Consider the following 13,589-nt stretch of genomic DNA (forward strand, 5'->3'; position numbering starts at 1 on the left):
TCTCCCAATTTGGAAATAAAAACATTGTCATTTAGAGCATTTATTTATTTGCAGAAAATGGCAACAAGTCAAAATAACAAAAGAATTCTGGTGTTTTCAGACCTTACCGTATAATGCAAAGAAAACAAGTTCATATTCATTTTAAAACAACACAACACTACTTTTTAAACTTAGGAAGAGTTTAGAAATCAACAATTGTGGAATAATCCCAATTTTTAATCGCAGCAATGTTTTTTTAAAATTTATTTATAATCTTTCTTCCTCATTAAATATGATTTGGTTCAGGTGATTGGCTAAGTAGAGTGAGGTGAGCTTGTGTTGGAGTTCAATAGACACTGGTGGTGGAATCGATGGCTGCCATACATGTAGAGAAGCTGATTCATTAATAAGAACATTTTGGAGTGGTCTCTTTATTTTTTCCAGAGCTGTGTAAAAACATTCACACACACTCTGACCCTAAATCTGCCATTTGTTAATAATATTCAAGTTAAGTTTAAAAAAAAATCTGTTTCAAGTTTCCACTTCTCATCACCAGATCATGTTGTGGTTTTTTTCAAGTGTTTTTTCAAGTTTGTTTTGTTCTTGCTCCTCTCTCTGAGTCAGCGAATCACCGGGCCAACACTTGTCACTCAGGTGACAGGTGAGCTTGATGCTCCGTCTGTAAAACCTCTGCAGACACACAGCAAAAAGAAGGATTTGGTCGGCTTCACATTACGTTGACTGACTCTCCTCTGCTCACTCGCACAAACAAACTGAACTCAGACTCAAAAATATTCCCCAAAAAACATTTACAGCTTTATGTCTGGCTTGACTGACATTTATTTTAATTCCCTCCGATTATCAAATCGAAAACGTTTAATAATGTCTGAGTTATTTCATTAGCTGCACCTACAAATTAATCCTCCTCATTAAATTAATGATAAAACATTGAAGCCACATGTGTCTTGTTATGAAATCCTGTTGGTTTCTTCTTTAATTTATCATGCACGAGGAGGCCCCCGACCGGCAAATAATTAGCAATTATTTGATTAATTAATTGATAAACTGTGACATTAATATTTAATATTGGATATAGAGATCATAATGTCATAATATATCCTCTGACCTGCAGTTTGAATTAATTCAAAATGATAAAAAAAAACATTTGAGAAGCTGCAAACTGAAAATTTTTGAGACTTTTATTTAAAAATATCCTAAAATATTTATTCAGTAATTCATTTTTTTTTTTCATCAGCTGATTTCTGATTTGTTGAGCACTCCTCTGCCACACTGCACTCATCTGGTTCTTAATTGTTATTAATTGTACTGTCACTTAGTAAAAACAATCACTTAGAGGCTGCACGTCGACATTCCTGCAACACACAGTTCATCTTTTTTTCCCCCTCGATGCAGCGGTGAAACATCCAGCAGAATCGAGCCACCCTGCACGTGTCTTTAATTGGTTTCATTAATTGGTTCTTGAAATATGACATGTCAAATGATTTTTATTATTTATTCATGTTAATCATGTTTGCTGGTGATTAATGAGGCAGAGGGACGACCCTCCTTCATCCTGACAGACAGACAGCGTAGCTCCAATGCGGTTGTAAGTTGCTCTGCGGTGCCTTCAGGGCCCTCCTCTGTATTATCTTCCTCTCCTCACAGCAACATCCCCAACGATCATGTGTTGAGCATCTTTGTCTTGTTGCTTCCTTTTCCTCCCCGCTGCCTCTGTTGTGTGTGTTCAGTGAATCAGTTGACTTGTTATTGCTATCATAAGGGTTTGGACGTGTCTCCTGGGCTTTTATGGCCTATTTTATGCCATTTCTATTCCATACCACCATCATGCTCAGGTTCCCCCCCGCCTCAAGTCTTTTATCATACATGTCAACGCGAAGGCACTGAATTGGCCCCATAATATCCAATACTCCATTACGTTTCCTGTGTGTGATATAGTTGACGTGTTGTTTTTCTCGACATCATGCAGCCACACAGCGTTTTATTTTGTTTTGCGTCATTAAGATGAAATATTGTCCTGGAATCTAAATAATCCTTTTTCTGGATTTGTCATAAACACACACACACACACACACACACACACACACACACACACACACACACACACACACACACACACACACACACACACACACACACATAATATATATACAAACAATATTATTTGGACATTTAAATGCATATTTTTGAGTAACTGGTTCATTTGCGCGTGCTAATTAATTTCAATCTGTCTTAATGACAAAAAATGCAAATTGAGGATCATTCACTCTGGGGAATGAAAACAATGTCTTAATTTCTGTCAAACTGTCTGCGGGCTCAGATTAGTTGATCCTATATTTTATACATTCAAGGATGTAATTAAAGTTAAATGAGGTGTGCAAGTTGTACAGGTCTTTGAATTATTGCCGTTTTTGCAGCTGTTCTGTGATGAAGAGGCAGGAGACGCAGATCAGGCCGAAGAGTTGCCTTCATTATGTGTTTTCTATTGGGAAATGCAGCTTGTAATTGATTAAAGTTGGTCTTTTTATATAGGTTTTATAGAGGCAGTGTTTACAGCATGTCTAAGTTTTGTTCCACTTTGAGAAATCTAATTAATTAAAGTGGGTGAGATGAATGAAAATTAGATATACAGCATTTTCTCTGTTGTATTATTTGCTTACAGGCTTTATTTATTTATGGAAGATAGAGTCAAGCTTAACACAAACCCTTTAATGATAGATGACTTTGTTGTTTTCCATAATGATGAGTTTAGATCTGTATCTATGTGATTCAGGAAGCAATAGGTGGCAATAATTGATCGAATATCGGTTCAATTTGCGTTGGCTCATCTGTGTCTGAGATATATATAAAAAAAAAAAAAAGGAAATGAGAATTTAGTTGGGAATATTTGTGTGATTCAATATCTAAAGAAAAAGTGACTCAGCATATGACCTGCGAGGTTCAGTTTGAAATCTGTTTGGAATAAAGATTAACATCAGACACAAATGGCGGGGGATCTTGGGACTGTGCGGATTGGGAATTATAATCCCTCTTCCTCTGTTTGATTGTGGGCGGATTATCGGTGTCCAGGCTGGACCACCGCATGGAACCACCAGGGCACTTAGGATCAGTCAGTCAGTGCTGGACTTTCACTGAGATCTCTGCTTGCTGCTCGCCCTCTGGCTCTTCCACCGTTAACCCTCTTTGCAGTGGACAAACACCGGCCAAACCCCCTAAAACCAAACAGTGCTTTTCTCCAACTTGGCAGTCACGAACAAAAGGGCTCATGTGGCTCTTTTTGGACGTAAATCCAGCCCCAGTGACGTCCAAGAGCCCCGAGGACATCTGTGCCACCGCAGCGTTTGGCCGACCCTGCAGAAAGAGAAGAGAGAAATATGTTGATTAATTATTTAATGGGGGGGTGGACGGTCGGTCAGGGGTCGACGAGCGGCATCGCCCAACTGTGATGGATGAAGAGGCCGCTGCCGCCGCCGCGCAACACGTGGCTCGGGAAGAAGAAAAAGAGGAAAAAAACACACACAAAAAACGCTCGCATATGTGGAGATTAATGAGAGCAGTGGATTGGATTGGCGCCCTCTCATCCGCACAAATCCACAACACAGGTCTTTATTAAAGGACTTGGAAAGTGATTGACAGGCGACGGGCCCGGGTTGCCAGTTGGTGGCAGGTTTTCACCATAATTGAGATCATTCACCATATCTAAGCCCCATTAATCTCTTACTCCCAAATTACAACTTTGCGTCATACCAGAGAGAGACCGCTGGGAAAAGTTGTGGAAAAGTTTTTGCTACTTTTTTTTGATGAAAGGACCGTAGACAGAAGAATCAGCTGGTTAATTGTTTCATTATTGATAAAACAATTAGTAAAAACTCAATGGAGAATGGTGGATAGTGTGTTTTTTTGGTAACACTTTAGATTAGGGAACACATATTCACCATTAACTACAGTAGGTGCTTATTAATATGCATATAAGTCGCTTACTAGCTTGTTATTAGTAATTATTAAGCATGTATTGACACCTTATTCTACATAGCCTTATTCTTATTCTTATTATCTTATTCTAAAAATCTTAATTCATGGTGTAATAGAGGTAGAATAAGGCTATGTACGGTGTTAATACATGCTTAATAATTACTAATAAGGAGCTAGAAAGCTACTTATATGCATATTAATAAGCAGTTGGTTAATGGTGAATATGTGTTTGTTTTTTTTAATTCTTTTGCTGCAGAGTTCAGCATCCGTTCGTCCAGTGTTTCTTCCACACTGCCGACCGTCTACGTCCATGGAGTGAAGTTACTCTGGCTTTCTGGAGGTGTTTTTCTTGTGGAGAGCTGGAAAACTGGAACAAGAGCTTTAGAAAACAAGAGGCAGCAGGTCATTCATCCCTTCGGCTCTGACCGTAATGATAGAAAGATGTTGGCCTCTGAGCGTCGCCACGATCTGGGTCACGGTCTGTAATGAGACCTCGGTACTGTAGCTGGTACAACAATGAGGACAGTGCCAAAATAACGACTCTGTGGTGGTGGTGTAACCGCAGAGAGAGACTGAAGCTGCGTCTGAATGTAATGTGGATGAAACACCTCGAAGATACTACGATCCCCAGGAGACGGCAATTATCTGAGCGGTATCATCATCTTCGGATTTTCTGCTGTCACACAGGAAGTGGAGTTAACAGAAAAAAGATCTATTATCTGATCTGCTCACTTCAGCAAGAAATATTCAGAAGTGCGAGATGAAAAGGAGCGCGTTCCAGGTTGTAGTAGCTTATCTTTTGTCTGATCAGACAAAAAATCACTGGAGAGACTTTGGATAATGTTCAGTGAATCATTCAGTCTGATAAGTGTTTGATGTTTTTAGACCTAAAACACTTGTACATGAGTTTCTCTCTACGTTTAATTCACGTCCCCTGACATTCATTTTGTTTCATGTTGGATCAAACGCTGCACATAAGTAGTTTATCATGATTAAAATACAGTGATAATTCATCGTCTATGTGATGAACCGACTGCGCTTTCTGCAGATCAATAACAACCTGTGACCTGACGTCGACAGCAGATTTTCCTAGAACGGTTTTTCCTCCGTATTTGCTGATGCACCTCCAGTGTGAACCCTCGCACACAGAGGCAATAGGACAGATCTCCCTGTTCGTATCCATCATTGCTTGGTCACCTTTACAGTTTCTCATCTCAGACTCACCGTTTATTGCGTTTCACTGAAGTGTGTGATTGCAGCCAGCCAGGTGTTGTCGCACACTGAGCAGGAAAAATGGCAGATTTTTTAAGAATGTCTTTGTCGTCAGAAGTGAAACGCTCGTAGTTGATGAGCAGCGCTGCACCGGAGGAGCAGAAACCCATCAGCACTGCCGAACAGGAGGGAATGGGAGGGAAGCTTCTCGCCCAAAAGTGATTCATGCCACTTCCCTCCTGACAGAATCTGTTTTTGTTTATTGAGACATTTATTAAACTGAGCATGAAACGTAAGCAGTTTCTGCGGTGAGGACGCGAAAATGCAGACAAAAAACCCGTACGTCTGCGAGGCCGACGTACAGACTGAGATGAAATTGCCACAACAGGCCGAACAAAGTATTAAATGAATAAATGCATTGGAACCAAGTGTCAATCTGTCAGTGTTATGAAATCCAGCTTATATTCATCTCTTTGTTTTCCTGTTGTCTGGCAGTTTTATTTCTCCAGTTGACACTGCTGCACATTTACACCCGATGCAAACCTGAGCTTGTTCTGCGTGACATTAATATAACTACATACGGTATATATAACTGTTAGATGAATTAGAGTAAAACAGATAGAAGAACTGCTGCATGATGATTGCATCTCTTTGTTTCTTCTCAGAGGGTTTGCTTTCTGTCTCTGAGGCTTCATTTTTAGATTTGACACATGGAGATCTGTGAAAGTGTCCAATCACTCCACACATCAGGAAGTAAAACAAAACAAAACAAAAGGACAAAGCACAGCGGCTCGTCATGTGACACCGCATCCATGTTGGTCCAAACTGAGCGTCGGCCATCGACAGCTCACTCTCACCTGTTCCAGATTAAAACAGCTGATGTTCCTGGGAGTCCTGGTGGCTGGAGGTTTGTGGTATCAGACCTCTCTGCTGCCTTTTAAACAGTCAGATGACTTTGATAAAGAAAAGGAGAAAAAAAAGCAAAACAAACAAAAAAAAATCTGATATGCAAATAATGACCCAGCTCAAAATCCAGACCGTCCTGGACCTTTTTAGATTAAATGTCAATCAGGAAAGTGAGAGATTGTGTGGTGTGAATAGCAAAAAGGCTTAAATTTGACAAAAGAGAACAGAAGCTGCAGAATAAAAAGGGTCAAGTAAAGGTGGTTTGAATAATTTCTTAGTCCTAAGAGTGTGTGTGGTGAGTTTGACACGACTGTTGTGGAGATGCATTGTACATCATCCTAACTTTGTCAAGATAATGCAGAAACATGGAGGATGTGCTACGTTTCCATTAACGGCAAACGAAACAACATCAAGTTAAAACGGGAAAGAATCAGAAGTGTGTGTGTCTCTCTCTCTACAATAAGATACAATAGAGTAGTAAACAGGAGTGAAGTTGGTTTGTTGTCTGGTTTCCTACTTCATACCTCACAGATTCTGGTTCTACTATTTTTTTTTAAAGGGATACTTCACCCAAAATCAATAATTCACCAATTGTCTACTCACCGTCATGCCAAGGAAGGGTTTGGAGAACTTTCAGAGTCATCAAAACGCTTTAGGAGTTCCAAGGGGGGTCCGGCTGGCAATGGGTTTTCATATAATGGCGGTGGATAGAGTTAACTTTTGAATCGTCCAAAACACACACTATGAAACATCCAGATACCTCCATACTGCTCGTCTGTACTGACCCAAGTGTCGTGAAGCCGCCACATGAAAAAGTTGTTGTATTTGATCTCTGTTTTTATCCTTGTTGTAGCAGTAGCTCCCAGTGGCTGCGTGAGATTTGCTGTGAGATGTTCTTCCGTCTTTACATCATACATCCAGTGGTTTACAACGATGAACGAACATCTCGCAGCAAATCTCGCGCATGTGCACAAACATCAACAGAGCCACTGGGATCTACTGCTACAACAAGGATAAAAATAAGCAAATTATTTTTTTCTGAACAACTTTTTCATGTTGCAGCTTCAGAACACTTGGGTCAGTACAGACGAGCAGTATGGAGGTATCTGGATGTTTCATAGTGTGTGTTTTGGATGATTCAAAAGTGAACTCTATCCGCCGCCATTATATGAAAATCCGTTGCCAGCCGGACCCCCCCTGGAACTCCAAAAGCGTTTTAATGACTCCAAAAGTTCTCCAAACCCTTCCTTGGCATGACGGTGAGTAGAAAATTGGTGAATTATCGATTTTGGGTGAAGTATCCCTTTAAGGTGGACTGGTGTAGTGTGATCTCTGGCTTGCTGTGACACCTTCTCTCTCTCTCTCTCTCTGTCTCTCTCTGCTCTGGTGGGGTCATGCCAACTCTCTGGGTCTGAGTCACCCTCCAGCCACATGGCATCTGATCCCTGAACACTGCCCACTCACACGTTTCCATTCCCATGCTGTCGTTTCCTGTGCAGCTCCTCCTTGTACCTTTGAGATCTATTTTTTTCCACTTTTTTTTTTTTAATTATTTCTTTTTTTATCTGAGAATCATATCCTTCCTGTTCCCCGCTGCGAGAGTCTATATAGTACATCCATCTGATGTATAGTTTATGCCCTCGTTATCTAATTAATGGACTCTGTCTTAGTGGTTTTTACACGATTTAGCCCATTAACTATAACAGGGGTTTAGAGATCAACATGAAAATGAAGCCATGCTTTGGTCAGTCATGGTGCTCTTTGATTAAAGGAGACATTTCCTGAGGCTTCATGTACAAACGTTTCCTTTGCCATCTTTCATGTGGTGATGTATCTAGTGAAATGAATGTAAATAGAGTCGACTCAGCTTGGTTTTGCTAATTTCTTCGTATTTGGCATGTATGCTTGATTCCACATCAACTGTCATGTGTATAGAAAATGCATGAGGCTCTGTGCATGAATCCACTGGTGATGTGCAAACACAGTTATTTGCTATAACCAAACAAACAGAATAATAGACTATATATTGGTGCACATGTAGTTTTCTCTTCAGAGGAGAAGGTGTTGTAGTCATTTATTCTCTTGTATTGCTCCATGTTGTTGAGGTACAGTTGAGCAGTCCACTGTCCTCGGGCCATTGTTCAGTCAGGGGTTTTATGGGAGCATGTGCAGCCTTGATTCATGACCGGTCCTGAAACTGCTGAGAAACTACAACAGACTCGCCGCTATTAGCCCTCAGGGAAGTTTCCTGAATCTCTGCCCATCACTGCCGGACTGTGACCTGCATGATGGCGGTGAGAAGTGTCTGTCTGCTCTGCTTCTCGTTTCCTATCGTATAATCAGATACTTCCTGAGCTCAATACGGATAATTGGCTAGTTTTCTATTGTTTATGTGTTTTTAAAGGCTGTGTTGTGTTGTGTTGTGCCTTTATTCAATGGAAACAGACAGGAAACGCAGGAGAGAGGAGAAGCGAGACATGCTGTAAATGGTGCAGCCAGCTGGGAGTCAAACAGGAGACGTGCTGCATCCTAACCATTCAGCTATCAGGTCTCCCAGACACCCAATAATATTTCTACCCAACAAACTGAGGCTTTCAGGAAAGTTATTCCTCCACAGATTGACTTGGCACCAGAGAAACAAACTAATAAAGTTTGAAACAAAAAACTAATTTCAGAGTAGACCATTAAAATCGTCAAATATCCGTGGAGATAAATGTCTAAGTAAAGTTAAATTCTTCAGCTTCAGCTTCATCTGTAACTCACTTCTCTGTCTCTTCACAGAGTCGACACAAACAGAAACGATGACTAAACAATCTCAGAGCGCAAAGCTGCTCATTAGTCGTCACAGTCATAAAGTCAATGAGCTGCTCTCATTTAGAAATGACGGATACTTTTCAGACGTTGTATCTCTAAACAACGTGATAATAACAGAGAGCAGAGGTGCAGCTATAGGCAAAGACCCACTGAGCTTGAACCAGCGCTGTCCGTCAGCCAGCTGCCATTAATTTCACCTCCCGTCTTCAGACTCATCCCTCTTCATAATGATTCATTCATTGCCTGCGATGGCCGCGCAGATTTATGCTTTTGGCTCGTCTTGAGCGCATCGGCTGCACTTTGCCAAGAAGACAGCGGGTTATATTTTAATATATAGACACATAGGCATCATCATTATTCAGCAGAATTAAAAAGCTGTTATATATATATATATATATATATATATATTTTTTTTTATATATATATCTTCTCACACCCACAGACATCCCAGCTGTCCATCTGGACATCTGGAGATAATAGCTGACTCCTGCTCTGTCAGAAAACCCCCTTGTTGCTCATTTCACTACATCCGACATAGTAATTACTTTTGGAAACTTATGGGTCATCACCGTCTGATCCACTGCAGCCTGGGCGACTAATTTAGAGCATAATTGTTCATGTTTATGTGTGTGAAATTTCTCCATGATGCCAAGCTTTGGTACCTTTACTGCAAAATCAATAAAAACCTAAAAACCAAAAAACAGTCGATGCACGGCACGCTGTGGTTGGATCTGTGGTTATAAAAGCACCTGGAGTTTTTCCTCCGCAGCTTCTCAAACTGCCAAACTTGTTGAAGCATATTATGAATAACACACTTGGTCTTTATTACAAATGAGATTCTTCCTTTTTTATAGTTTTTTGCTGCATTTTAAAGACTTTTCTCAGGCTCTCTGCCGCTGACTCGTATTTTTACTTCCTGTCCCCACACTCGCTGCTGTTTTTTTTTTTTTCTACTTGTCCAACACTGAACCAAAGTCTCATTTTATGTCCTCAGAGATAGGTGTGTGTGTTTGTGTGTGTGTGTGTTTGTGTGTCCTCACGTGTTTGTTGGGAGGATAGGGTCCCTCTTTGAGACCCTGCTGACTGCTCTCAAGATGAAATGGCACACAAGTGACTGGCTCTGAGATCACATGTCTGTCAGGCTGTGCAGTCACAGAACAGGGATGGAGGGAGGAAGAAGACGATAAGGAGGAAGAGGAGAAGGAGGAGTGAGGGGACCTGATGGAATTGGAGCTGCGGAGCCAGAGCCACTGCCTCTGATTGCAGCTCGTGATAAAGAAAGTATCTGATAGGCAATCAGAGCTGTGGCCTGAGAGGATTTGAAATTTTATTTATTTATTTATTTCTTCTGTCCGACTATGGATCGGTCCACCTGTTTGTCTGCTCACCTGTCTTTGAGAGACGGCTGATGGGATTCTGACAGCACACAATGAGGCTGCTCTGGTGTTTCAAAACAAGAGCTGCAAACTGAAATGTGTCGTGGTCAAGAGATCCTCCCCCTTCCCCCGCATTGACATTAGCCATGTTTCCATCCAAAAGTGATTAAAATCAATGGGAAATGCGCATTAAAAGAAATTTGAATGTGTTTCCATTAAAAGTACGGACTTTGTTGAAAACTACGTACAAACCTTGGGGTGAAAGTGCGCTGCTACATCACATTTAATTCGAACATGCAGTAACTGTTTCCATCTCTTTTAAATCAACCAAAACCCAGAGCGTATTTTAGTTTGTGTGAATCGGGGGATTTTAGTTCGAATTACGGCGTTTCCATCATAATTTTTCAATGCGATACTTCTAGATGCTCATCTAATAAACACGCTGATTGATGGAAACGTGGCTATTGTTCACCATGTCTGTTCTTCATCTCGTTGCAGAGCATCTTCGCCGTTCTGTTGGGGCCTTTCACCTTCTTCAACGCTCAGAAGACCAAATATCTTCAGATCCTCACCTCCTTCATGCGCTGGATTGGTAAGAAACACATCCTCTGATTCTCCCTCCCTCACTCTGATTATTTAGTTTACTCAAGTGTTGAAGATTTGGGGCTTCAACTGTTTAGATTTCACCATCTTCTCCCTGTTTTCTGATTCCCTTTTTGCTTTCCTCTCTCATCTCTTCCTACCTACACATATTTCCATTTTCTTGATGTCTCTCCACATTTCTTTCATCCCCTCCCCTCCCTCCTCCTCCCCTCCTCTCTCCTCTCTGCCTTCGCCTGTGTGGCTGCTTGTGCTCAGGGTCCGTCCATCATGGTTTTGGTCCTGCTCTGTGTCTTTGATTCCCATCTCCTCTCATTCCTCAGCCTGACAGGCCTGACAGCCCGTCCCAAGCTTGATTGGACCGTCACTCACAGGGCGACGGACGAAAATAAACCGCCGTCCCGGGCCCGCTGTTAAAATCACAACACCACTGAATCATGGTGCTCCCGCCACCCCCGCGCAGCCGCGTGCTACAGCTCGCATAAACAACACACACAACACACAACACACGCTGCAGCGTCCACGCGCTGTCCACTGGCCGGCTAAATAACACCGGGGTTTTAGCTGCACCTTTCACTCCTCCTCCTCCTCATCTGTCCTCGCCCTCCTCCCTCTCTCCCTCGACTTCGATGCGATTGATTGGTCGTGTTGATTTTCTAGGGATCTTTACAGCTCTGGGAAATTATTCACAATATCTCCAGAGGAAGATTCACGTTTCCTTCATACAGTACGTGCACAATAACATGAGAAAACACACATTCATAGATGCAACAGTAGAATGCATCATGTTAGATGTTTAAAATCTAATGGCGCATTTCCACTAGCACGGTTCGGCTCGGTACGGCACGGCTCGGCACGGCTTGGCTCGGTTTGGTTGTGTTTCCATTACAACTGAGTATCACTAGTGCCGCCGTGACGTCATTTACACAGCGCCGAGCAACGCTCTAAACTCTGTAAATATATAACTTTAGCAACATTTGAATCATTTTCAGGCGAGAAAGTAGTCGTTTAGATCCCCAACATGTTGAAAATCTGACAAAATACCAGCTGTTTACAATTTTGTTTCAACGAAGTCGGCGTTACTAAAGCTAGCCGTAGTGAGCAACGCACTTCCGGTTATTTTCACAAAATAAAATACCCGTTGCCTTTTATCATAAGGAAAGCCATTACGATAGAATTGGTGCTTTTACTTTGTAAACAGGAAGTGAACCTACCCTCGCTGTAGCTAGCTTTAAACCACCGTTTTGACTGCTCTCGTCCCGTTAGCGGCATTTAACCGTTCAATATGCCCTACCGGAGAGTCTTGCCAGCTCTGAGTTCATTGTAAAACATTTATTTATTGATGTAAATGTGGTGTTTTCTGTGCGTTCAGACCCCAAGGCAGTGCTGCTCTTCTTTCTAACCACAAACAAACTGCTGCTACAGCCACAATTGTTAGATTTCATCAATGAGACCAACATTTAAGAGTTTAACCAGCCGGTGGTAAACCTCTAAAAGCCATCGGGTAAGTTAATTAGCGGTCTGTTCTCCTCGGGGTGACGGTGGTAGGCTGGCCGGCGGAGCACGTCAGGAGCCGGGCTGCTGCCTCTGTGATGTCGCGGTCGCTGCTCGGACCTGGAGCTTCACTTCTCCGAAAAACATCGGGGCAAACTTCTAAACAGCCGTCGTTTGGATAAACTAACCGCACATGGGGATCTAAACAGTTACTTTCTCGCATGAAAAAATATTAAAACTTAATAAAGTCACGTAATAACAGAGCCAGTCTCAATATAAATTCTCTGGTAATAACAGGCTTCAGCAGGAACATTTCTGTTGTCGGTCGTCGCTTCCAGTGACGACACTCATCGGCCAATCAGTGGAAGGCAGTCGGCTGACGTCACGTTTTAGTAACGCTTCGGCTCGCTTGGAACCAGGGCTGAGGTGATACCAAAAATGTACCCGGTTGCAGGTACTGCGTGCTAGTGGAAACACGCAATAGCGCGCCGAGCCGTGCCGTACCGAGCCGAACCGTGCTAGTGGAAATGCGCCATATAGAATATACTAAGAATAGTGAGAATAACAGTTGTGTGTGCACACTTGAGAATAAATAATAATGGACAAAATACATAAAACAGAGCAGGAGTAGTAAGTTTGTGTAACTCTTGCAATCTGATGACCTGATTATCAATCCTTAGACGTCCATTCTTCGCCCATTAATATTGACCACTGCCTTTGTTTCTTTTATTTCTTCCTTGTTGCTGTGAATCTTTGTGAACCGAGCACATTTCCCGTGTTGTGTGTTTTGTCTTATCTATCGATCGCTTTTTCAGTAAAGAGCCGCTTCTGGAGGACAACAGAATGTATTATGCTGTTAAGGGGTCGTTTCTTTTCAGAAATGTGTAAGCGGGTCTTAGTTTTTGGACAGCTGCAAGGTGTTTGCGGTGATATAAAGTGGTTGTTGTGCTCTCAAAGGCGCCGTAATGCTCTGAAACAAGTGGCTACAATATCCCACAGTACTCTCCTGCAGGTTGTGCCTTTTAAATCAAATGTTAGAAAGTCAAAGGTGCTTTTACTGGTGTTTTACAGCTGCTTCTAACGTGTCAACGTCTGATCCTGTTTAGAAATAACCAGCTTAAAGTGAAACTCCATCGACCACCGGCTTTAAAGCTGCCTGGAAAAGTTTGGTCACTTAAAGAGGAAACCTGGTGGAAGTATTACCTAAATATTTAAAGG

At 41.9% G+C, this 13,589-nt stretch overlaps 1 protein-coding gene across 1 annotated transcript in view; it reads left to right on the plus strand.

Moving 5' to 3' along the window:
• The window catches only part of tmem104 (transmembrane protein 104), a 74,384-nt gene that overhangs the window by 44,821 nt on the left and 15,974 nt on the right, over nt 1-13,589 (plus strand). Inside the window, exon 9 of the mRNA XM_083976733.1 lies at nt 10,776-10,869. Within this exon, the coding sequence (XP_083832859.1) occupies nt 10,776-10,869 (94 nt within the window). The remainder of the gene's footprint in view (nt 1-10,775; nt 10,870-13,589) is intronic.

Source organism: Trachurus trachurus (genome assembly GCF_905171665.1).
Source record: "Trachurus trachurus genome assembly, chromosome: 8".
In the NCBI taxonomy this organism is placed as follows: Eukaryota; Metazoa; Chordata; class Actinopteri; order Carangiformes; family Carangidae; genus Trachurus; species Trachurus trachurus.